This window comes from Mesoplodon densirostris, chromosome 16, assembly GCF_025265405.1.
Source record: "Mesoplodon densirostris isolate mMesDen1 chromosome 16, mMesDen1 primary haplotype, whole genome shotgun sequence".
NCBI classification, from domain to species: Eukaryota; Metazoa; Chordata; class Mammalia; order Artiodactyla; family Ziphiidae; genus Mesoplodon; species Mesoplodon densirostris.
The window spans coordinates 2119291-2140120 of NC_082676.1; the positions used below are offsets into that span (position 1 = coordinate 2119291).

Below are 20830 nucleotides of genomic sequence, written 5' to 3' on the forward strand. Positions count from 1 at the left end.
AGCCACGGCTTTCGCCAGCCAGCCGGGTCCCCTTAGCGCGCCGAGCAGCCAGCGGACACCACCCCGCGGGCACCCGGTCCCGCCGCCTTGCGCCCCTGCCCGCAGACCCTGGTCCCGAAAGCGGCGGGTCCCCACTGTGCCCGGCGCGGCCCGGGGTCGTTCACGGCTTGGCTCCGCCGACACCACCCCGAGGGCCGCCCCACGCCCCACGCCCCCGCCCAGGCTGGCGCACACCGGCCGCGAAGCGCGCGCCGGGCCACGGCGGGGTCGCGGCGGTCGGCTGCGCCCCGGCTTTGTTCGAGCCCCGCGCCCGCCGGCTGCCCTCGACCCGGCCCGGCACCCGCCCGCACCCCGCGGCCCCGCAGCCCCGGCCCGCGGCCCCCATCCCACCTTCTGGATGGTTTGCTGCGTGACCTCCCCTTTGCCTCTCGGCCGGGCGGACGCGAAGGCCACCGACATGGTCGTGGGTGCGGGATCAGCCCGAGATCATCGGGGTTTATTCTCCGGCTGCTCTCGGCGGCCAGAGGCGCTCATTCTCCGCAGTCGCTGGGGGGCGGGGGGCAGGGGGGCGCCGCGCCGTGGGCTCGCCCGCCCCTGCGCCGCCGCGTCGCCCTCGGGCCCGCCACGCCGCCGCCCCGCCCACCGCCTCAGCCCGAGGACGAGCCCCACACGGCGCCCCCGGGCGGCCGCTCTGCGCCCTGCTCCCGGCCCGCCGCCACCCTGCCGCCCCCCGCACCCGGCCGCCAGTGGTTCCGCCCGGCCCCGCCCCGGCGCGCGCGCACGTCCGCTCGACGCCTCCTGACGCCTCCAGACACCGCCTTACGCTGGCAGCGCAGTCGCCGGCGCTGGGGGCGGGCGCGCGGTGCGGGCGGAGGGTCGTTGTGAATCGCGGCCTGCGCGGCCGTGAGTGTGCGCTTTTCCCGGTCCTGATCGCGTCTGCCCGCCGGCATGAGCTACGACCGCGCCATCACCGTCTTCTCGCCCGACGGCCACCTCTTCCAAGTGGAGTACGCGCAGGAGGCCGTGAAAAAGGGCTCGACCGCGGTGAGCGGGGAGGCCGAGCTCCGGAGGCAGGCGGAGGCCCGGGCGGCTGGGTGGGGCCCGGGCGCGTCTTGCCGACCAGCTTCCCTGGGATCCGCGCTGACGGGCGCGAGGTGGTGCGGGGCTTGGGGCGGCACGATGGTGTGGGGCGCACTCGGAAGCCGCGACGTGGGCGTCTCTGCGGGGAAGGGGCGCTGCGAGCCGCGTGCGGGAGACGTGAGGACAGGCGGGGCGGCTCTCCGGGCGCCGGCTTCCACGTCCGGGCGAGCGGGGCGGCTCGTGGCTCGGCAGGCGTTCTGCAGGCCGCTGGCTTCGGTGCCCCGCGTCCGTGTCCGGAGCCGTGCGCGCGCCTGGCGCCGACGCCATCTTGGCGGGGGCCCTCGCGTGGACCTGGGGGGCTGGGGGCCGGGCGGGGCCGGGGCGCGGGACTCCGAGAGGCGGGGCCCGCCCCTTGCCCGCTCAGGAAAGCTGCTTAAGGGAGTAAGTGACTCCGCGAACTGTGTCTGGACAGCTCCCAGGTAGCCAACTACCCCCAAACCCCCGCGGAAAGCAGTTGCCCTCAAAGTCCGGGTCGGCCTCGAGAACAAAGGGCGGCCGGTGTCGGCATCAACCCTGCAGTTCCCGCGCCGCCGGCGCGGCGGGCAGGCTCCGTCTTGGGTCCAACTGCTGAGTCCTCCACCCCTTTGGTCACTGCGCCAGACACATGTCCCGTTGCACCCGAGCGCGCCTCTCATTTAGACCAGTGCTTCAGATATAATAAATACATGCTGTCCTCAAGACACATGTCAGTTTGCTGATTGGTCAAAATGGATGATGGTTTATCTTTTATCTGGTGTTTTAGAGGTTTGAGTGGGCAGAGAGAAAGCACACACGATTCTGTAAATTTTGAAGTGTTTTTCGTTTCTTGAATCTTTTTTGAAATTAAGGCCCCAAATCCATCTTGTGACCTGCCTCAGCTTAAAGACTGTTGGGGTCAGCTGACACCCCCATCCCCATACTATCGTGGGTCAGCCTGGGTTAACCTGACTGTCTCTGGGCCTGGCCTTCTTTCCCTTGGGAAGTTTGAAGACCGTGGAAGACAATTCACGAGAAAGCTCCTTGAAATCTGAAGCACTGCCAACCAGTGCTTCTCTGCACCCCACGTGGAGACTTATAGAGGTAGAGGCTGGAGTGATGCTAAACATCCCACAGTGCGCAGGGACAGCCCCTCACATTGACGAATTAGCTGGTCCAGGTTCCTGTAGGGCAGAGGCTGAGAGACCCTGCTCTAAACTAAGAGAAGAGGTTGCTTTTCCAAGTGATTGTCTCACTTGTGTCTGCTGCTGCTTCGATTGAGGGGTTTAACTGGCAGTCGGTGACTTTTTCCCCCCCATGTTTTTAATACATTCTTCTCCGTGCTACAGTGCCAGCCGTAAACAGAGAGCCATGGGCCTCCCAGTAATACTTGATACGTTGTCCACCTGATGCCGTATCAGGCACTTCCCCGCCGCTGTGCACATTGGTTTCAGAAGTGCAGGAGGGGGGAGTTCCCTGGCGGTCCAGTGGTTCGGACTCGGCGCTTTCACTGCGTGGCCTGGATTCAGTCCCTCATTGGAGAACTAGGATCCCACGAGCCTCGTGGCCAAAAAAAAAAAAAAGTGCACGAGAGAGGGGAATGTTTTGGTATAGTTTTACAACCACATCAACACTGCTTTCAGGACACCTGACTTCATTGTTAGGGACTCACACTCAAGCCTTCCAGAGACTCTTTGATTCACTGGGTTGAAATGAAACGTGTACGCATACACACTGATAATACAGTAGTTATTCATTAGTTGTGCTGTAACTGAAACTACGTGTCAGTATTTTAAGGCACAAGACTAGGCACCTAGATTGTGATACCGGGACTAGCTCTGCCAAAAGTGGATCGAGACCCACGGTTTGCAGGGTGTGCGTGCCACCCCGAGGGTGTTCACAGGACCACGTTAGCATCTGCTGTTAGTGCCCTGTGCCTGGTGGCAGAACCTCGTGTCAGCTCCTTAAGTGCAGTGTTGCCATTTATTGAAGGTTGGTGTCCGAGGAAGAGACATTGTTGTTCTTGGTGTGGAGAAGAAGTCAGTGGCCAAACTGCAGGATGAAAGAACAGTGCGGAAGATCTGTGCTCTGGACGAGAATGTCTGCATGGCATTCGCGGGTAAGTCTGGGGCCCGTGCTGTATTTCTTAGTCTCCTGGGACAGTGCTCTGGAGGTTAATCTGGGGGAAGGGCTATTGAGGGACGTGAAAGTTGGGTAACCTGAAATCATTCAAAAGAAAGGGCTGGGGCTTTCCTGGTGGCGCAGTGGTTGAGAGTCCGCCTGCCGATGCAGGGGACACGGGTTCGTGCCCCGGTCCGGGAGGATCCCACATGCCGCGGAGCGGCTGGGCCCGTGAGCCATGGCCGCCGAGCCTGCGCGTCCAGAGCCTGTGCTCCGTAACGGGAGAGGCCACAACAGTGAGAGGCCCACGTACCGCAAAAAAAAAAAAAAAAAAAGAAAGGGCTGGCCTTCAAGAAGAGGGCTGGCCCCAGTTGCAGGGGGAGGTCCTCCCCAGGAGGCTGAAGCATAGGGGCCAAATGAGTAAACACCCCGGGATGAGGCGCTGTGCTGTGGCCTCCATTGCTGCTGGCAGGAGAAAGGTCAGCTGTCACGGCTAACTGTGCGCCCGGCAAGTGGGGAGAGCCGGCGGCACCCTGCTCTCGGGACGGGCCGTATGTTCTTGCACTTCTGGGCTTTCATTCATTTCCTTCCTCAGCGGGGAGGTCAGTTTACCTAAACTAGAGATGGACTTGCTTTGTCAAAAAATGAGCGTGTTTACAGCCTGTGTAAATACACACAGCTCCTCGTACACGCAGCTTTCTCAGAGAAGCTCACAGAGGCTGCTGGTTCCACTGTTGGTCACTCAGAATGATCTCGGTGCTGGGTATCAGAGGACCGGCCAAGGGTAATTGCTGTCCACTCATGTGATCTGCGCTGGCCTCGACGATTGGCCGGACGGGGGGTGGCTCAGGGGGAGCTCTCTCTGTGCTCGTTGCAGGCCTCACTGCTGACGCGAGGATAGTCATCAATAGGGCGCGGGTGGAGTGCCAGAGCCACCGGCTGACCGTGGAGGACCCGGTCACCGTGGAGTACATCACACGGTACATCGCCAGCCTGAAGCAGGTGGGTGTGTCTGCCTGCCGTGGCTCGGCTAGTTAGGAGCAGTCGCTGCTTTGTCGTGGCGTGTCCTGCCGCATTACCTCACGTGGCCGCACACATCACAGTGGGGAGATTAGGAGACCATACTTGTTCCACGCACGTGGTCCTAGCCTTGACTTCTGTGTGTAATTTTACCGTCATTTATCCTTTTAAGTGGCATGGGGCAGTCCAGATTCATATTTCCAGAGGGAAATGATGTAGTTCTTGTCTTGTCATTTTGAATGATCAGTCACCAAGCAGTTGGGAGGGGGCTGAAAGCCATGCCCACTCTGGTGAAGTCTTCGTCACCTGGGAACCAAAGTGTGTAGCCAGGTTGCATCTGCTGTCAAAATAATTCCAAGCAGCCTTAGCTGTGCTTCATGATGCAATTCTGATCTTTCTGAGAATGAAAATGCAGCAAGAGAAGGAGGAATGCTGAAAACCATGGGCTCCTTTCATTTCTCACCTGAACTGCAAATAACCTGAACGTGGGCTTAACTTATTTTCATCCCTTCATTAAAAGCTGTTGGGAACATGTGTGCTTTACTTACGGCAGGTCCTGGGGGGCCTTCGTGCCAAGGCAGCAGTGTCACCGTGTCTCTTTTTCCACCAGCGCTACACACAGAGCAACGGGCGCAGGCCGTTTGGCATCTCTGCCCTTATTGTGGGTTTTGACTTTGATGGTACCCCCCGACTCTATCAGACTGACCCCTCGGGCACGTACCATGCCTGGAAGGTGAGTCCCTGTCAAAACAGAGGGGCTTGGTTTTGGGCCATCTTGCCAGTAGAAGCAGCTTTGGAGGCCATTGGGACCTTGAGCTGGCCTAATCCTATAGATAGCTGTGTACACATACACAAGTGTGTCCATGACACACTTGTCACATGGGATCTGAGAAGTCGTTAAGCGTTGCTTTTTGGGAGGAAAGGACAGCGAGGTGTAAGGATACGCGGCATAGTCAAGTTGCCCGCGTTTCTTTCAGTAGAATCCCTTTCTTGGTAGGAATCAGCACCAACTCCAAATAGCCCTTTGCAAAAAGAAGCCTTGGGGCAGGGCCTGGAGTACAGGCCCGCCTCCCACCAGGCTGCCACTCACCATAGCACATGGGAGCAGGGTGGCACTGGCTGGGCCACGGGGGTGGCGGTGGGGGGTCGTTTCCTTGGGCTGGCTCTGGATTGTCACACTCTGCCGTGTAACACCCATCCCTGTTTCAGGCCAACGCTATAGGCAGGGGTGCCAAGTCAGTGCGTGAATTTCTAGAGAAGAATTATACTGACGAAGCCATTGAAACAGACGACCTGACTATTAAGCTGGTTATCAAGGCCCTCCTGGAAGTAAGTCTGTGTTTGAAATATGGGCAATATGTTGAAGACGCACACGCCGTGGTGGTGGTACTTGGGCTGGGCAGAATGGAGCCGCTGACGTGTGGGCAACGAGCTGGCGAGGGTGCCAACCGTAGCACCAGGCACTGCTCTGGGGCTGTATCAGCTCCTCATACGTCTGGGCAGTCCAGGCACTGAGAGGCTAGGTGGCTTGCCCAAGCGCTCAGCCTTTCTGAGGCTTGAGCTACTGCTATAGAGTCAGGGACTTAAGAAGCGCTGGGAATAATGGGTGGAAGCCATTCTTAGGGGTGCTAGGGGGTGAAGCCAAAGAGGCAGAGGGGGTCCAGACGTCCGGGCTTAGTGGTGGGAAAGGCTGTGAACAGATGGGAGGGCCGTGAGCACACCTGCTGTGCAGGAGGAGGGACCAGCAACCCTGCCCAAATCCAGGTGCCTCAAGACAGGAGGGTATCGCAGAGGACTGGCCACATCAGTGTGCAGCTAGGACACACGCTTTGGGTACTGGGACCCCAGTGTCGCACCCCCTCCCCTTGGTGTGGCAGTGCTGGGTTCAGGCTCACAGGGCACATAAGGGCGCTGTTTGGTCTTGAGGTGGGTGAGGCATCTAATGCTCTTCTCTCCCCTCCCAGGTGGTTCAGTCAGGCGGCAAAAACATAGAACTTGCTGTCATGAGACGAGATCAGCCCCTCAAGGTAATCACCGAGTTGGTTTGCTGTCCTTACCTATGGAGTTTCCCAGTGGTCAGGGCAGGGGTAGTGCACATTCAGGACCATTCTGCTGTGGCTTTAGCCCCGAGAAAGGTTCTTTCCAAGGATCTCCACAAATGAGTCGAAAAGAAAGCATTCGCGTGCTGAAAACCTCAGCTGTACACGTTTGCTTCTGCTTTATAATTATCACGTACACATCAGTTCCAGCTTGTTCCCTGGGTCAGGCACATGTGGCCTTGCTTTCCTGTAGAAGCAGCTGGAAGGGGCATCTGGGGCCTATGTTCGGGGGCCTATGTTCGGGGGCCCTTGTGTGGCTAACCATACACTGTTCCTTTGATAGATTTTAAATCCTGAAGAAATTGAGAAATATGTTGCTGAGATTGAAAAAGAAAAAGAAGAAAATGAAAAGAAGAAACAAAAGAAAGCATCATGATGAATGAAATTTTGCCTGTAGCGATTTTTAAATTCAAATCATGGCTGATTTTCCAAATGACATGTAGGCATTTCTATCCCATTTATCCATACTGTCCAAGTGTCCTACAATAAACTTCCCTGTTTTTTAATCTTTCTTTTAGGGGTTAATGTATCCTTTAGCTGTACTGATAGCTCTTTAGAAAGCTTGCTCGCCTTGGGTCTCTGGAGCAATTCCTTCCAGCCCCTCGCCAGGCTCTAAGACAAGGCAACGGCCGAGTGGGGCTCCTCCCTTGGGGTTTGTGGGAAGGCTTTACGGGGTCCACACTGCTGTAGACAGGTGCTGTGGTTGTAGAAACTCAGGGTTTCTCCCATTCAGGAGTTCTGAACAGAATGACTTTCTTCTTATGCCTTTGTTCGAGTCCTTAATGAATGTATGATGTCAGGACACGAGGACAAACAGTGCTCAGTTTACATCTTGAGCTCATTTTGCAGAGCAGTAGCTGTGGAACTTGTCTTGAATTTCTGGTTCTAGTAGATCAAGTCAACACTCCTCCTGTTCTCTACCTTAAGACTTCTGGTGCTGGCTATTTCCTACCCTCCCTCACATTTTAGCCAGACAGATTACCCTTCTTTTAGCTTCCGGTCCACAGCAGGGTGAGTCATGGTCCTAAGATTTGCCTTTACAGAAAAATCCTAACCACCCTTCTCCTGCACAACTCTGCTGCTTCTCATGAGGCCCTGCCGCCAGCCCTGGTGATGGCATTGCTTTTTGGCTTCCTTTGCCCCAGGAGAACTCACAAAAGGCTTCTTAGAGTCCTTGGGCTGGTTGTCTCTTCCGACCACAGTGGTTGGTAGGACTCCAACGCCAGGGCTCTGCTGTCTACAGCTTCTCTTGTACTGGGTTTGCATTCAATGGCATATATGTATCAGGCTTCTGAAGAGGACTAAAGCGTATCCCTGGCGGTCCAGTGGTTAGGACTTGGTGCTTTCACTGCTGAGGGCCCAGCTTCAATCCCTGGTAGGGAAGCTAAGATCTCATAAGCCACGCGGCACGCAGCGCGGCCAAAATAAATAGGGGTAAAGAGGCCCAGATACATTTTAAACTTAGCCTAAAGTGTCTAATCGTCACAATGACTCAGTTTAAAGTTTTAATAGCAAGGTTAGTCATAGGTGGTAAACTGTGACAACTATGTTTAGAATCTCTAGCAGAGAAATACCTGTTTAGCCTGAGTGCTGTGTCACCTACCTAGTTTAGAATTAGTGCTAAGGCCAGTTGCATGTAGCAGGTCAGCTATGAAAGGTTTTTATTTTTAATTGGTCAAAGATGTTAGCAAAAAAATGGAAAGTTGCTAAGAGTTTGTTACCAGCAGTGCTCAGGATCTGTTGGAGAGTGGTGGACAGCCGGGAAAAGGAAGCTGGCCAGAACACAAGGCTGCATCCAGATGTCACAGGCCAACTTGGCCTGCTGTCTGGTCCTCCTCTCAGCCTGAATCACTCACAGATGGCCAGGTGGGCCTTAGTCCTGAGATTGCTTTTTAAAAATCACCTGGAGGACTTCCCTGGTGGCGCAGTGGTTAAGAATCTGCCTGCCAATGCAGGGGACATGGGTTTGAGCCCTGGTCCGGGAGGATCCCACAAGCCGCAGAGCAACTGGGCCCGTGTGCCACAACTGCTGAGCCCACATGCCACAACTGCTGGAGCCCGTGCTCCGCAGCAGAAGAGGCTACCGCAACAAGAGGTCCGCGCACCGCAACGAGGAGTGGCCCCCGCTCAGTGCAACTAGAGAGAGCCCGCGCACAGCAACAAAGACCCAACGCAGCCAAAAATAAATGAATGAATTTATATTTTAAAAAAATCGCCTGGAAACCGACTGCAGTGAAATTACATGCTTTCAGTCTGAGACCAGCCAAGTCTTGGCTTTTCTCTGTAGTCCCAGGGTCCAGCCCTGTAACAGGTTCTAAGGCATCAACAACATGAAAGTTCTGGGGAGCTTGGACGCTGTATTATGGCAGCAAAGGGGCCACTTCCGAAGCAGGTTCTCTAAACTAGTGTCCAGAGTATCCAGAAAGCAGCACCACTCGCCCCGGGAGGGTGGCTCTCAGTAACCTAGGCCCTGGCTCACTGCCCTGTACCCAGACTGGCCAGGTCTCACTCCAGAGTGCCAGATGTCCCCCAAATCTGAACAGCACACAACACCTACCTTGGGACAGGCATGTGAGCCATGATGTAACTCGGGCAACAGGGTCAACAGGATGATTTATTTTCAGAGCAGAGAAGAAGAGAGTTTTAAAGGTTTGCATGTTTGTTTATAATTACAAGTTTACATTGCTCCAACAGAGCAGCCGCATTGCTATGTTCTAATTCTTAGCCATTAATTTCTACAAAAATAAACCTAAGCTTTTACAGTAACTTAAATCGATACAGAACTAAAACCGTTACGCCTACTTAAAGGGATTTAGTTACCAAGGTGCTTATGTTCATCACGATGCCCTGTCAGAGGGACGCATGCTTCTACTGAAGGTCTGATCCCTTTATTCATGCAACAAATTTATATTCCCCACCCTCCCTCCACCCACCAGTAAAACAAAAACACAGAACTATTTACAATTGAGAGGAAATATGCTCTTGGTCAACCGACCTTGCAAAAAAAAAAGACTGGCTCATTTCCAAGTGGATGAGACACGGAACAGTGTCCGGCCGGAGCCCACCGCTGACTGGCCTGGGCCAGGGACTGGCAGGGAGAGGGCAGGAGGGAGAGGGACGCCGCAGAGGAGCCTGTCCTGGGCGCTCACCCCCAGCCCGGATTCCTATGGAAGCCACACTCCAGGTGACAGCTCCCAGCTCCCTCCCGTTCAGGGCCCCATCCTAAGCCTCCAGCACCCCTGACCCCTGACCCCGCCAGCCCTCTACCTTGACATCGCAGCTCGGGATATCAGGGTCGTCTGGTTTGCTTCTACAACATGATCCGTGGGACACCCCACTTGCCATGCCCTAGGCCCCCCCATGCCCCCATGCTGGCCACGCCTGGCTCCTAGGCCCCACTTGTGGCAGTGGGTGCCAGGCCAGCAGCACCAGAGGCCAGTTGGATTAGAGATGCGCTTGGCTGCTGCATTTGCCAAATGGGATTTGGTTCCACGTTAAAAATCAAAGCTGTCCAAAAAAGGTCACAAAGTGAGAATCACACTTTTGCTCTAGAAACCTTTCTGCAAAATACCAAAACCTTAGAATCAGGCTGTGCACAACTAAAAAGGAAAAATAGGCCAAGATACCTCAAAGAGGTTTCCCATATACACGTCCCCCCCAAAAAGTGGTTCTAACTCAGACCATGTCCAAGTTCAGTTCAGTCCAAAACATAAGCAGTAGCATGGGAATTTTCCAAACTCAGTAAACAAAGTGACCCACGTCTCCCGCAGTAAGTGCAGCGTTTTCCAACATCCTCGTAGACAGTCTGGCGTCTGTGCCGCTTCAGCAAGAGCCTGCGAGGAGGAGACACAACACCTGTGAGCACATCCAGGCAGCTCCCAGCCCGAGCCCAGCACCGTGAATGAAGACCGGGGGCTGCTCAGCCTCCCTCCCGCCCCGAGTCAGGCTGGGGCTTCCCAGACCTTCCCCCGTCACAACCCGAGTCATCATTTTTGTTCACACAGGGGGTGGGGGATGGGGGGTGGGGGCAGCTCCAGGTCCCACCCGAAGCCCACTCACGCCCAGCCCCTAAGGGGCAGGCACGTCACCCTCAACCTAGTTAAAAATGCAGACTCAAGGTCAGTGCAAGGCCAGGCTGGAACTGAGGCCTGGCTTGTAACCATCTCTCCTCCCTGACTACACCGGAGTGGGGAGCACCCAGCCCTCCTGCACCTGGACCCTCACTTTGACAACCCCGGGGCCTGGGTCCCACCGTCCCGAGTCAGAGGGTCGGGGCCTCAGTTTGGCCTCAATATCGACGCTCACCGGCTCCTAAGCTCCACCTGAAGAGGCTTCTCCTACCTGGGCAGCCCCGTCCGGATGCCCTCCTCCCACTAAAGGACCCCAGAGCTCCTCTCACTCACCTTCAGCTGCCTCCTTACACCCTGCCGGTCCCAGCTCTGTGGGACGTCGGGTTACGACGGGTTGCACCGTTGCCCCTGCCCCCTCGAAATCCACCCCGGAAACTACGGCCACGGAGAAACCTTCCTGACACCCCGAAGGTCTCGGTGTTGAGCTTCCTCTCTTCAGCCCACGTCGTCCGCCTGGAACTGAACCAAGACAAGGAACGTGAGACCGACTACAGCAGGCACCTCCTCACAGCCTTCTGAGCCAGGCCCCAGCCTCACACAGCTGGGGGAGGGAGAAAGCACAGACGGACGGATGGTGACCCGTCACTGGAGCCACTGGGAGGGCAATCCCATCAGGACCCCGGAGCCTGAGACTCAACATTGCAGGGGCTCCCAGCCCAATTTCCACCCAGGCCTGTCTCCCACTGGACGGGGCTCTTACACCCGCATCATCGAAGGCCGGCACGCGACAGCAGCGTGCGACGAAGAAAGCCCTCCCTGCTTGCCAGGCCCAGGGCCCGTGCAGGCTCCGAGACCTGGAGCAGATCACGGACCCCTCCAGACGAGTCTCCAGAGATGAGGAGGGGACTGGGCTAAACGGAGCAGGGTCCCCAAGGCTATGACACGTACGCTTTGGGGGAGGTGCGGACGCAGCACCAACGCTGCCAACACTCGTTTCTGCACCTCCAGCAAGCACCCCCCCGTGTCCAACTGCGTGCCACGAGGCTGCTTATAGGCAGCTCACACGCAACACACCCAGCCCGACCCCCCGCTCCGCTGCCCCCTCAGACCTCCTCACTCCAAGCAGCAGCAACCGCAGCCTTCAGCCAGCCAGGCTCTCCTCACAGCCCATCAGCAAACCTTCAGGGCACGTCAGAGGCCAAGCCTCTCTCCCCTCCTCCAGCACTGCCCACAACCCCAGAGCCTCCGACGTGACCACTCAGCTTCCATGCCTGCCCCACCTCCGCCCACTCTCCACAAAGCAGCAGTGAAACCTCAGACAGCACTGCTCTCCCCAAGCCAGCTGTCACTGTGACCTACAAAGCCCGGCAGGGACCGTCCCATCTTCATCGCTCCTCCCTGACCGCCCCCAGGCTCCGCTCCAGCCACACAGCAGCTGCACGTGCCTGCCTTGCACCCCGTCCTGCGTTCACCCTCCCACTGGCTCCCGAACCTCACCCGAGACCTCGGCGCTCCACTCCCCTCACACCCAACACACGCCCCAATCTCTCCCGCCTCACCGCTAGGTGTTATCTTGTGCGCCTGTTTTTTTGTTATCTTTCCCCTGCCAAAACGTAAGAGGGGTGTGTGGGGGGAATAGGGACCTCCCGGCTTGCTTTCTGCTGTTCGCCCAGTGCCCACAGTGTGTCTGCTACTCCATTTGCAAACGAATGGATCTGAGTTTCCACACCATGCCCGTTCTGTAGACTTCGTTTACTGTGTAGCTGGTTCTCGGGCAACATCTGAGCACCAGCTGTTGGCTGCTAAAAACAAAGCACGTGATAGAGTCCCCGGCCTCAAGCAATCAGGTGGGTGAAAGAATACTGTGGACACCTCTGCCAGCTGCCTCAGGTAGCAAGGGCCTCAGGCCACCAAGGTCAGACCAAGAAGCAGGCCCAGGCGAGGTGGTATAGGACGGGAACATCGACGCGGTGGGGAGGGAGGTCCAGCCCAACCTTGATGAGAAAGGGGCAGCTGAGCAGAGCGGGGCCGGGACCTGGGTCAGATCCCTCAGGTGCCTGTGACTGCCAGGGCTTCCCACACCACCACCTACCGCTGGCACCACCAGGCCTGACGTACCTATTGCGGTAAAAACGTGAGCCTGAGAGATCTGCCTTGAACCTAAGATCTGGGTTTGGTCTCCAAGAGGGCGTGCCCCAGTCTCAGCGTTTGGGGGCGGAGTGTCTTCCCGCAGCTCCCCAGGCCCTGCCCGGCCCCCCAGCCCCCTGACCTGGTCTTGAGTTCAGAGGAAATGTTGTCAAAGAAGGACTTGGACTTGTCGTAGTAGCAGTTGGGCCCCAGGTGGTCCTCCTCAGCAGGGGCCTCGTCACTCTGGGCCACCACCGCCAGGTCCTTCTCCTCCCCTTTCTCAGCTTTGTCGTCTACACGGAGAAGCAGAGCTCTGAGATGCCAAGGAGCGAGCAAAGCACCTCCCACCAGGACAGGTCCTCGCTGGGCCACTCAGGGACCGTCCTCGGGTCTCAGGGAAGCGGCCGGGAGTGCCCTGCACTAAGCGGAGAGCTCTTCCGGCTGCTCGCCGCTTGCCTCGCCCCCCCGGGCCCTGCAATCCGCTCCTCATCCCCCGAGCACGGGCCTCCCCCCAGACTCCTCTCCCTTCTGGGAACTCCTCAGACTGCGTGGTTTCCCCGCCGACCACCATCCCAGCTGCCCCCGCCCCTGCCCGGCTCTCCTTGACCTGTGCTGTGGACACTCCTGGGGTGGGGCAGATTTTCAAACCTTTAAAATTCAGTTTCTTCTTAAATTCTTTGTCCAGCTCCTCTCGGTTGAACTGGGCATTTGCACTCTCAAAATCAAAGTCGCCTTCAAACTTGATTGTGTTTTCCTTGACGTTAGTTGGACGGCTTTGCCCTCTGGAGCGATTCCTTGTTCGTCTGTTCCCTGTGAGAAGAAGGAAAGGATGGCCCTGGCTGGTAAGCCGCTAACTCCGCATGACTCGGCGTGAGACGGCGCCCTGAAGCTGCCGCTGAGCCCAGCGCCCTGAAGCTGCCGCTGAGCCCAGCGCCCTGAGACCGTCACCCACGGAGCAGCGGGCAGGAGCGGTAAGCAGAGCGCGACTGGGTGGCTCTTGGCTCCCCAGAACTCAAGTGGCAACAGCCGTTACCTGATCGCCTCCTCTGAGGTCTTCTGTTCTCGTCATTCACCTGCCCTTGAGTCTGCCCAGCTGCCGGCTGAGCTACATCTAAGGCGCAAAAAGGAAGAGTAAGGCAAAGCGCCCGCAAAAGCAGAGCCCGGGGACTGCGCAAGAGCCGGCCCTGCAAAAGCCCACAGGGCGGGGGATGGGGGTGTCTAATTAAAGGATAAAAAAAGAACCCCAGGAAGCGCTGTGCCACTGAGAACATGAACAAACCCCAGGGGAGTGAGTATTTAAGTACCGCTGGCAGCCTTGCTGCTTGGCGGGGCTGGGCGCCCGTTGAGCTGCATCCCCGCGGTGCCCTTGCCGGGTAACAGCTTTTTGGTGTTCAGGTTATCAAGAGAACCAGTCTGGACAGCCTGCTCCACCATGGGGCTCTTGCTGACTGAGACAGCCGGAAAGCCAGTTCCTGAGTTGAGGAGGAGGAGAGGTTAATAATGGAGACAAGGAGAAGGCCACACACCACCACCACCACCCCGCCTCGTCCAGCTGGCTGTGCGGCAGGAGGAAGGCAACCGCCTGGAGAGGTTCCACCGAACCCAGGCAAAGCCCCCACCCCACACCATCCCCTCTGCGTCTAGCCCAGGCAGCAAAAAAGCCAGCAGGCTCCCCCAGTTAGGGCATCCAGAGGAGGGAAAAACACCCCAGCACACTAAGCACCTCTCAAGCGGCTTAGAAAAAGCTTCCCCCAAACCACACAAGCTCTAACCCCAAGGGGGCTCGAGAGTCCCGAGATGCCGGTGAATTCACAGTCTGAGAATGTGTTTCGCTCTGGGCCATGCTGGACAAGAACCATCCCAGTCTGGCATCTTCCACAAAATGCAGTGCTCAGCCTTTGAAGTTAAAATTCTAGAACACTGTTGTTTTGCTTAAGAAACAATAAAACCAAAAAGGATGAAGTGATGAGAACTGACTACAGAGAAATAACAGCCTGCATTCCTCTGGGTGAAGGCTCATCATAAGAAACGAAGGATTCCCCGGCTGCCCCTGGACACGGCGCTGCACTGAGTCTGTTCCCACCACACGGCATCACCATGCCTGAGCGCAGGAGTGCTCAGAACCCGCCTCAGTGGAGGTCCCCCTCACGAGAGGGGCCTCTGCCGCAGGAAGAGGACAGAGAAGGGTGTGCCGCACACGCCAGGTCGTCTCCTCCCTTCCCTCTCCCACGTTCCGGTGGGCGCTGTTTAAACAGGACAGCTGAGGACTGGGTGGACGTGCACAGACTTTTGAGACAGAAAAAAATGAGCCCTAACCACGGAGTCACTATTATCGGAGGGGCAGCCCAACACAGTGAAGACTGGACAGCCTACTTTTGTTTTTAAACATGGAACAGAAACTATTGTCAGAAATTACTCTGAGAAATTCCTCACAACCGGATCAAAAGTACTCAAAGGGCAAGCCCTACATACTGGCACTTTTTTTTTTTGTTTTCTTTTTTGGCCGTGCGGCATGTGGGATCCTAGTTCTCCCCGACCAGGGATTGAACCCGTGCCCCTTGCAGTGGAAGCATGGATTCTTAACCACTGGACCACCAGGGAAGCCCCCCTACCGGTACTTTTAAGCGTCCTCTGCGATGGGCATTCATTGACCTAGACCACTCTCTGCAGCCTAGCGCCTCACTCAGCACAGCCCTCCCTGAGCAAGACCGCTGCTTCCTGCTCACGCTGTAACTGGATGGGGCAAGAATCTTGGACTCGTTTGCTTTTCATAAAAAAAGATCAGTCAAACTATCTTGCTCTAAGAGCAGTTTTATGTAAATGATCCTAAGGACAATGAACTATCTTGTGCAATTTTTAAGTGGGGAAAAAACTTCACTACCGCTGTAACTCAGATCCACTGGCATCCATGCAGGAAAGCAACACATGCAAAGGAACAGACTGACAGTAGTTGTGTGCCATGACGAAAGCCCCAGGTACCATGTTGGACAGAGTCTCTGCAAAGGTGAGGGCGGCGCACACGGCGCTCTCACGTCAGACCTCTGGTGAAAGGAGAAGGCCCAGAAAGGGCAAAGAAACCGCCCACAGGTGCGGCACCCAGCAGACAGGTGGGACAAACCAGTGTTACCAAGCCGGTCATCAGGCCCACTGCTCACCTGGTCCACAACTCAGGCTAGCCACCCAATTTTAACGGTGCTTCATTATACAAAGACACCCGAGGCCCCCGATGCTGAATGCCCTGGATGGGTGAGGAATGTGCCACACGGATCCTAGAGCAGCATGCCTGTTACTTGGGGGATTGCCCTGCAGTCTTACCCAGCCACCTACACTGCATTTAGGACCAGGAGAAACCCCGGGGAGTGGCCTTCTGTGCAGAGGGACGTTTCCCATACGTGGCAATCACAGTACAGGTCAAAACAGGCCCTGGACCCAGGAGAGCGAACAAAGTGCACTGCTGGTTCTTTCTAACACCCTCTTTAAAACCTGAGAGTTAAGTCAGGATTACGTGCAGAAACACACAGACGCAGTTTAACTGATCCACGGGCTTGGCAAATTATCTGCTACAGCTACTGTCATTCTGGTCTACTGGTTTACCCCATCGCTCTTAGGATGGCTCGCAAGACAGCATGCAGTTCTGCAAAACTGCTGTTACCCTTGGAAGTGAGCTGATGTGACTCTGAGGACATGTCAAGCTCTGAAACGGGCTGTGGAGATGGAGAAGAGCTAGGGCTGGAAGCCGCGGCCGAGGCTGGAGGGCTTCCCAACTTCTCTAAAGGAAGACAAAGGAGAGAAGAGCAAAAAAAAAAAAAAAAAGGTGCACAAATAAGTAACGAGAAACTCGTCTTGTGTAGAGCAGGCTTGGAAAGAGCCCAGCCATCTCACAGGACACACTGCTCACACAAGCCTAATCTAGAACTGGGGAGCCAAGCTGAGAAGGGCTCCTGCACCCCAGGAGCAGCAATCAAGACAAGTTCTTCTATTAGAAGCACGTGACTCATGTGAGTGAAGGGAGTGATGCCTGCGACTCTGCGGTTTGAACGCGCCGCAACCTATGGCCAGGGGGACCCACACTCCATGCGTGTAGAAGCGAACCTTACTCGGCCTTAGGGGAAACTTCATTTTTGAGCAAAGCACTGACACGAGAATGGTAAAAGGATAGGCTAGGTGGGCGTTGCATTTAACTTTTATATTTATAGGCTGACAAATGTGCAAATGGTTAGAACTCATCTGTCATTACACACATCAGTTATATCTTCTTTGAAGCAGACACACCACAACTTCCACCCAGACACAGGCTGACGCTTTAAATGAATTCTGAGTCGATACATCTGTTCCAAAACTCACCCTGCTGCCACTTCCACTCAACTGCGGAGTTACTAAGCGTTCTAACTAGTTGAAGGGCCACTGAAGAAGGTGCTCAGCGTGCACTGCCAGCTGAACGTGACACGAACACAGCGTCCCCACCACCAGGGTCTGGCCCCGCTCCTGGATGTCACGGCACAAGCACTTTACCAAGTAGAAAAAGGGTTACTCACCTAAACCCAAGGAAGCGGCATACTGCTGGCTGAGCAGGGAGCTGGTGGCCAGCTGGCTGTAGGGCGGCATCCCTCGGAAAGGGCTGTAAGGCACGTGTGGCTGGAAGGAGGAGGCCGAGCCCGAGCCCAGGGAAGACTGAGCAATGAGACACACAGGTGAGAGCAGCTCAAGGCCCTCCTGTCACCCTGCCTGGAGAGCACCGTGCAGATCGGGAAAGGCAGCCCGATTCGTCAGCCTGCTCCGGGAGGCTGAGGCGGCACTGGGGGGTGCGTGAGCCCCCAGGGTGGCCTAAGGGGCTCAGAGCTGCCTTTTCCACGTTCACCCCCAGCTCCACCTGCCAGGTAATTCTAACACGACCTTCTCCTAACTCCGTGAACCCCTCTAGTGGCCCCACTGCCGGTAGTCAGGGAGTCCAGGCTCTGCCAGGGACGAGGATGGCGTCCTCACCTGGGCCCTGGCCCCAACACGCCGGGGCATGGCTGTGTAGCCAGGGAACTACCTCCACGCGGCGTCCTCTCTCCAGCTCCCCGTGCTACCGGGAGGCCCCTTCGTCCCTCAAGGCCTGCCTCGAGCACTTCCCTCTTCTGGAGTTCCCAAGGCCGCTCACCTCAAACCTTTCAGAAGTCCGGCCCGGGGCTTCTCCACATGCCCACACAGCCCAGCGTGCAAGCCCCACCCCGCAGGGAGCACATTCTGTCCCGGCGCCTCCTGCAGCGTGAGCCCCGCAGGAGTCGGTGAAAGTCGAGGTTTACAAGCCAAGAAGATATTAGCCTGGACTCCCTAGTAATCCTGGGCAGAACACGCCATAACACAGCAGGCAGGCGCACGGCGTGCCACCTGCAACTTCAGCATCTCACAACGCTGAATTTATCGTCGGGACAGTGCCGGGAGAGCGAGCCCTGCGGTCCCAAGTCCCTACTCGCACCTCTCTCACTCACGGCGTGCCACCGGGGCTTCAGGCTTACCCACCCGAGACAAAGGACAAACGCCAGGTGCCGGCAAGACTAGGAGCACCGTCCCCTGCACCGCCCAACACGCGGGGCCGGCCTCACTCTACAGATGAGGCCTCCCACAGAACGCCAATAGCTAAACAAAGTTAAACTGCTTGTCATGAAAAGGCTATTCCTCGAGTTGAGCGCTCTGGCCAGATGACACCCAGCTCCCTCTGGAAGCCAGCGCCTCTTAGAGACGGTGCCCACGGCAGAAATGGGGCAGCGCACTTACTTGCACAATAGCAGGGTCCTGAGGGAGCGCGTGCTGAGCTTTCGGAGGTTCGCACACGGTAATGTCTTTGATGTCACTTCCCCGGAAGATGATGTACTCGTAAACTTCCTCTCTAGGGGGGGCAGGCCTATCTGTGGGACGGTCTTCAGTACCAAAGGACCTCACTCAGGGGTTGAGAAAAAGAAGGGTTATGTTGTCATCCTCAGCCAAGTGCATTCAATCAGTCCTCCCGTAGGGGCCATCCACAGCATGCAGTTTCCAGTCTCAACTGCTCCACCCCTGATTATCAACGGACAATACCTACAAGACTCCAGCTGGCAAAGCTCCAAAAAGTTCTAGGTCACAAGACGACCACGAACGATTCAGAGCTTGACAGTCTCCCTTCCAAACACGGAAGGCCAGCGCTCCCACAAAACGACGTCTGCTTTGCAAATCCCCCCCGCCCCCCCCCGCCCCATTCACATCTGACTTTGCAGATTAAACAGCCCCAAAGCTGCTTTTTGATTGAAGCCTCGCAACACTCCACCCCTGGGGAGTCTGTTTTCTTCTGAGAAAAGCCAGCAGGTTGAGTGTCATCCCCACCCTTCTGCCCACGACCAGCCTAGGAGGAGCTGGTAGAGAAACAATGGGAGAAAGCGGCCCAGAACGTGGACCCACACCACGAGCGTCTGTGTCTCCCGGAGGGGTTTCCTAGGGGATTAACCCCTACCGGCAGGGCTCAAGGAGCCCACCCAAGCAAGTGCCTCCTTCTCAGGTCTCTGAGGCAGGCCTGGGCTTGAAGCAGCCTCTATCTAATCCTAGCACAACTCCCGCTGAGGACCAGGGACTACGCTGGGCCTCAGTTTTTCCAACGGGGGTCTCAGGCCAAATGTAGCCAAAAGCCAAGAGTACAAATGACCACAAAATCTTACAGTACCAAACTATGTCCTGGAGCAACACATCTATCGGAAAACTTAAATACTAGGCTTTCAAAGGAGCTACTCCCAGAGCTGGGAACTGACTGCGACCTGGATGGAGGGGGCTCCCTCTAACACAGGAGCACGTAGCTGCGCCTTGACCCTTAGAGGCCCAGCCCAGTGTCTCCAGCCTAACAAGACCAATCAAACAAACAGGGTTTCTGCAGACCTGGCTGCACTCAGCACTTCCAAGAGGCAGGGGAAGGACACTAGTCATCGTCCCTGGAGGACGAAGACAAAGAAACTTTGGGCCCACCTCCTGCCTCAACACGCTCAGAAAAGGCTCTGGACTCCGGCAGAGCCACAGTACAGCCATCTTTCTCTAGGTCTCCCAGGGACTTCAGTGTGGCTACCAGCGCCCGCACGGAGAGGTCTGTCACAAAAGGGTAAACCCACGGACTGAAACGTCTGAATTAGAGTAGGAAGACGCTTTAAACGGGAGCATGGAGCCGCCAACCGATGCTCCTACCCCGACAAGAGAATCCATTAAAACGTGGTTATTTGTTCAGGCTCAAGGCCCCAGCTGCTTAATAGGTTCCAGAAGGGCTTGCAAGAGTCGCGTTTTCTCGCTCTCCAGACTTCTGGGGAGGCCCCGGGGAGACTCCGGGCCCCTAGCCCCACCCCTCCCCCACAGGGACTGGGTTCTCGGCGTCAGCCGCCCCCTCCGCCCTCGGGCAGCTGGGGAGGAAACAGCCTAGCAACGCCGACCCCCCACCTGCAGAGGTGGGCTACGCCGCAGAGGTGGGGGGTGCGGCACCGCGGGAGCTGGACCCGCCCCCACCTCCCCACCCCAACCCCGGGCAGGGCGGGCCGGCCGCGCACAATTACGCTGCCGCCGGGGCGCGGGGAGCCCATTGTGCAAGCCGAGCCCCGGAGGACAGGGGAGGGAGCGGCGCGGAGGCCCAGGGCGCCCCTGGGGGCGCGGGCAGGATGTGGGGGGCGCCCCGGGGGGCGAGGCGGGACTGCGGAGGGGCGCCCGGGGCGGGTAGGGCGGAGGAGGCGCGGGCCCGGCTGTTGGCGGGGGCGAGGAGGTTGGGGCGGCCGCGGGGCGCTACCTTTGGCGAGCGCCACCGTGGAGTTGTCCGTGTCGATGGTGTAGAGAATGCCCTCGTAGCGGATCTGCGCCTTGGAAATGAGGCTGATCTTGCTGCCCAAGTACGGGGTGCCCGAGGAGCCGCTCATGGCGGCGGCCGCCCGGCCGGGCCTGGCCCGCTCGCCTCCGCGCGGTCGCCTCGCCGCCCGCTCCTCCGCCTCTGCGCCGCCTCACCGCCGCTCGAGGGCCTGCGCGGGGACCAGAGAGCGAGCAACGCGCACGGCCGGGGGTCTCTAAGGGGACCGCGGGGGAGGAGGGGGTCGCAGCAGCCACATCCGGGTCCTGCGCCACCACGCCCCGCCCCCGCACGCTCACCACCCATTGGCTCGCCCCGCCGGCCTCCCTTTAAATATGGCCGCGCTGTCGGCCTGGGGGCGGGCCCGCGCTCCGCGCCTGCGTATCAAGCGCCGCCTGACCCGGCGGGCTTTCCCCTGCTCTCCGCCCCACTTCTCGGCTGGCTCCCGGCGGGCCCCGCGCGGGGTGGGAGCA

At 57.5% G+C, this 20830-nt stretch overlaps 3 protein-coding genes across 7 annotated transcripts in view; 1 reads left to right on the top strand and 2 right to left on the bottom strand.

Moving 5' to 3' along the window:
* SS18L1 (SS18L1 subunit of BAF chromatin remodeling complex) overlaps window positions 1–554 on the bottom strand; it is a 29662-nt gene extending 29108 nt beyond the window's left edge. For both annotated transcript variants that reach the window (XM_060078060.1, XM_060078059.1), the window contains exon 1: window positions 391–554. In XM_060078060.1, coding sequence (XP_059934043.1) covers window positions 391–459 — 69 coding nt within the window. In that variant the 5' untranslated portion in view covers window positions 460–554. The remainder of the gene's footprint in view (window positions 1–390) is intronic.
* A 259-nt stretch (window positions 555–813) lies between these two features.
* PSMA7 (proteasome 20S subunit alpha 7) lies at window positions 814–6846 on the top strand. 2 transcript variants are annotated; one of them, XM_060079533.1, is made up of 7 exons: window positions 814–1044; window positions 3088–3214; window positions 4094–4218; window positions 4790–4969; window positions 5446–5565; window positions 6201–6263; window positions 6619–6846. In XM_060079533.1, the coding sequence occupies exons 1-7, from the start codon at window positions 949–951 to the stop codon at window positions 6709–6711; spliced, it is 804 nt and encodes a 267-aa protein (XP_059935516.1). In that variant the 5' UTR covers window positions 814–948; the 3' UTR covers window positions 6712–6846. The 2 variants fall into 2 exon arrangements, with proteins under 2 accessions (XP_059935516.1, XP_059935517.1); XM_060079534.1 differs by having other exon boundaries at window positions 815–1044; window positions 4847–4969.
* Window positions 6847–8518: 1672 nt separating this feature from the next.
* On the bottom strand, window positions 8519–20649 carry LSM14B (LSM family member 14B). Of its 3 annotated transcripts, XM_060079529.1 has the most exons (10): window positions 20304–20649; window positions 18293–18456; window positions 17068–17203; window positions 16185–16301; window positions 13837–14004; window positions 13566–13643; window positions 13181–13342; window positions 12675–12825; window positions 10739–10924; window positions 8519–10168 (listed from the first exon to the last, which is right to left on the bottom strand). In XM_060079529.1, exons 1-9 carry the CDS (start codon window positions 20428–20430, stop codon window positions 10753–10755), a joined length of 1275 nt encoding a protein of 424 aa, XP_059935512.1. In that variant the 5' UTR covers window positions 20431–20649; the 3' UTR covers window positions 8519–10168; window positions 10739–10752. The 3 variants fall into 3 exon arrangements, with proteins under 3 accessions (XP_059935512.1, XP_059935515.1, XP_059935514.1); XM_060079532.1 differs by lacking the exon at window positions 16185–16301; XM_060079531.1 differs by lacking the exon at window positions 13566–13643.
* Window positions 20650–20830: the final 181 nt, after the last annotated feature.

Bases quoted from the DNA above. Each gene is read 5' to 3' on its own strand.
- PSMA7 (XM_060079533.1), top strand. From the start codon at position 949: ATGAGCTACGACCGCGCCATCACCGTCTTCTCGCCCGACGGCCACCTC. The intron at 1,045-3,087 runs GTGAGCGGGGAG...CATTTATTGAAG, and splicing joins TGAAAAAGGGCTCGACCGCG to GTTGGTGTCCGAGGAAGAGA. The intron at 3,215-4,093 runs GTAAGTCTGGGG...TGCTCGTTGCAG, and splicing joins TGTCTGCATGGCATTCGCGG to GCCTCACTGCTGACGCGAGG.
- LSM14B (XM_060079529.1), bottom strand. From the start codon at position 20,430: ATGAGCGGCTCCTCGGGCACCCCGTACTTGGGCAGCAAGATCAGCCTC. The intron at 17,204-18,292 runs GTAAGTGCGCTG...CTCATTGCTCAG, and splicing joins AGGACCCTGCTATTGTGCAA to TCTTCCCTGGGCTCGGGCTC. The intron at 13,343-13,565 runs GTAACGGCTGTT...TTCTTCTCACAG, and splicing joins ACCTCAGAGGAGGCGATCAG to GGAACAGACGAACAAGGAAT.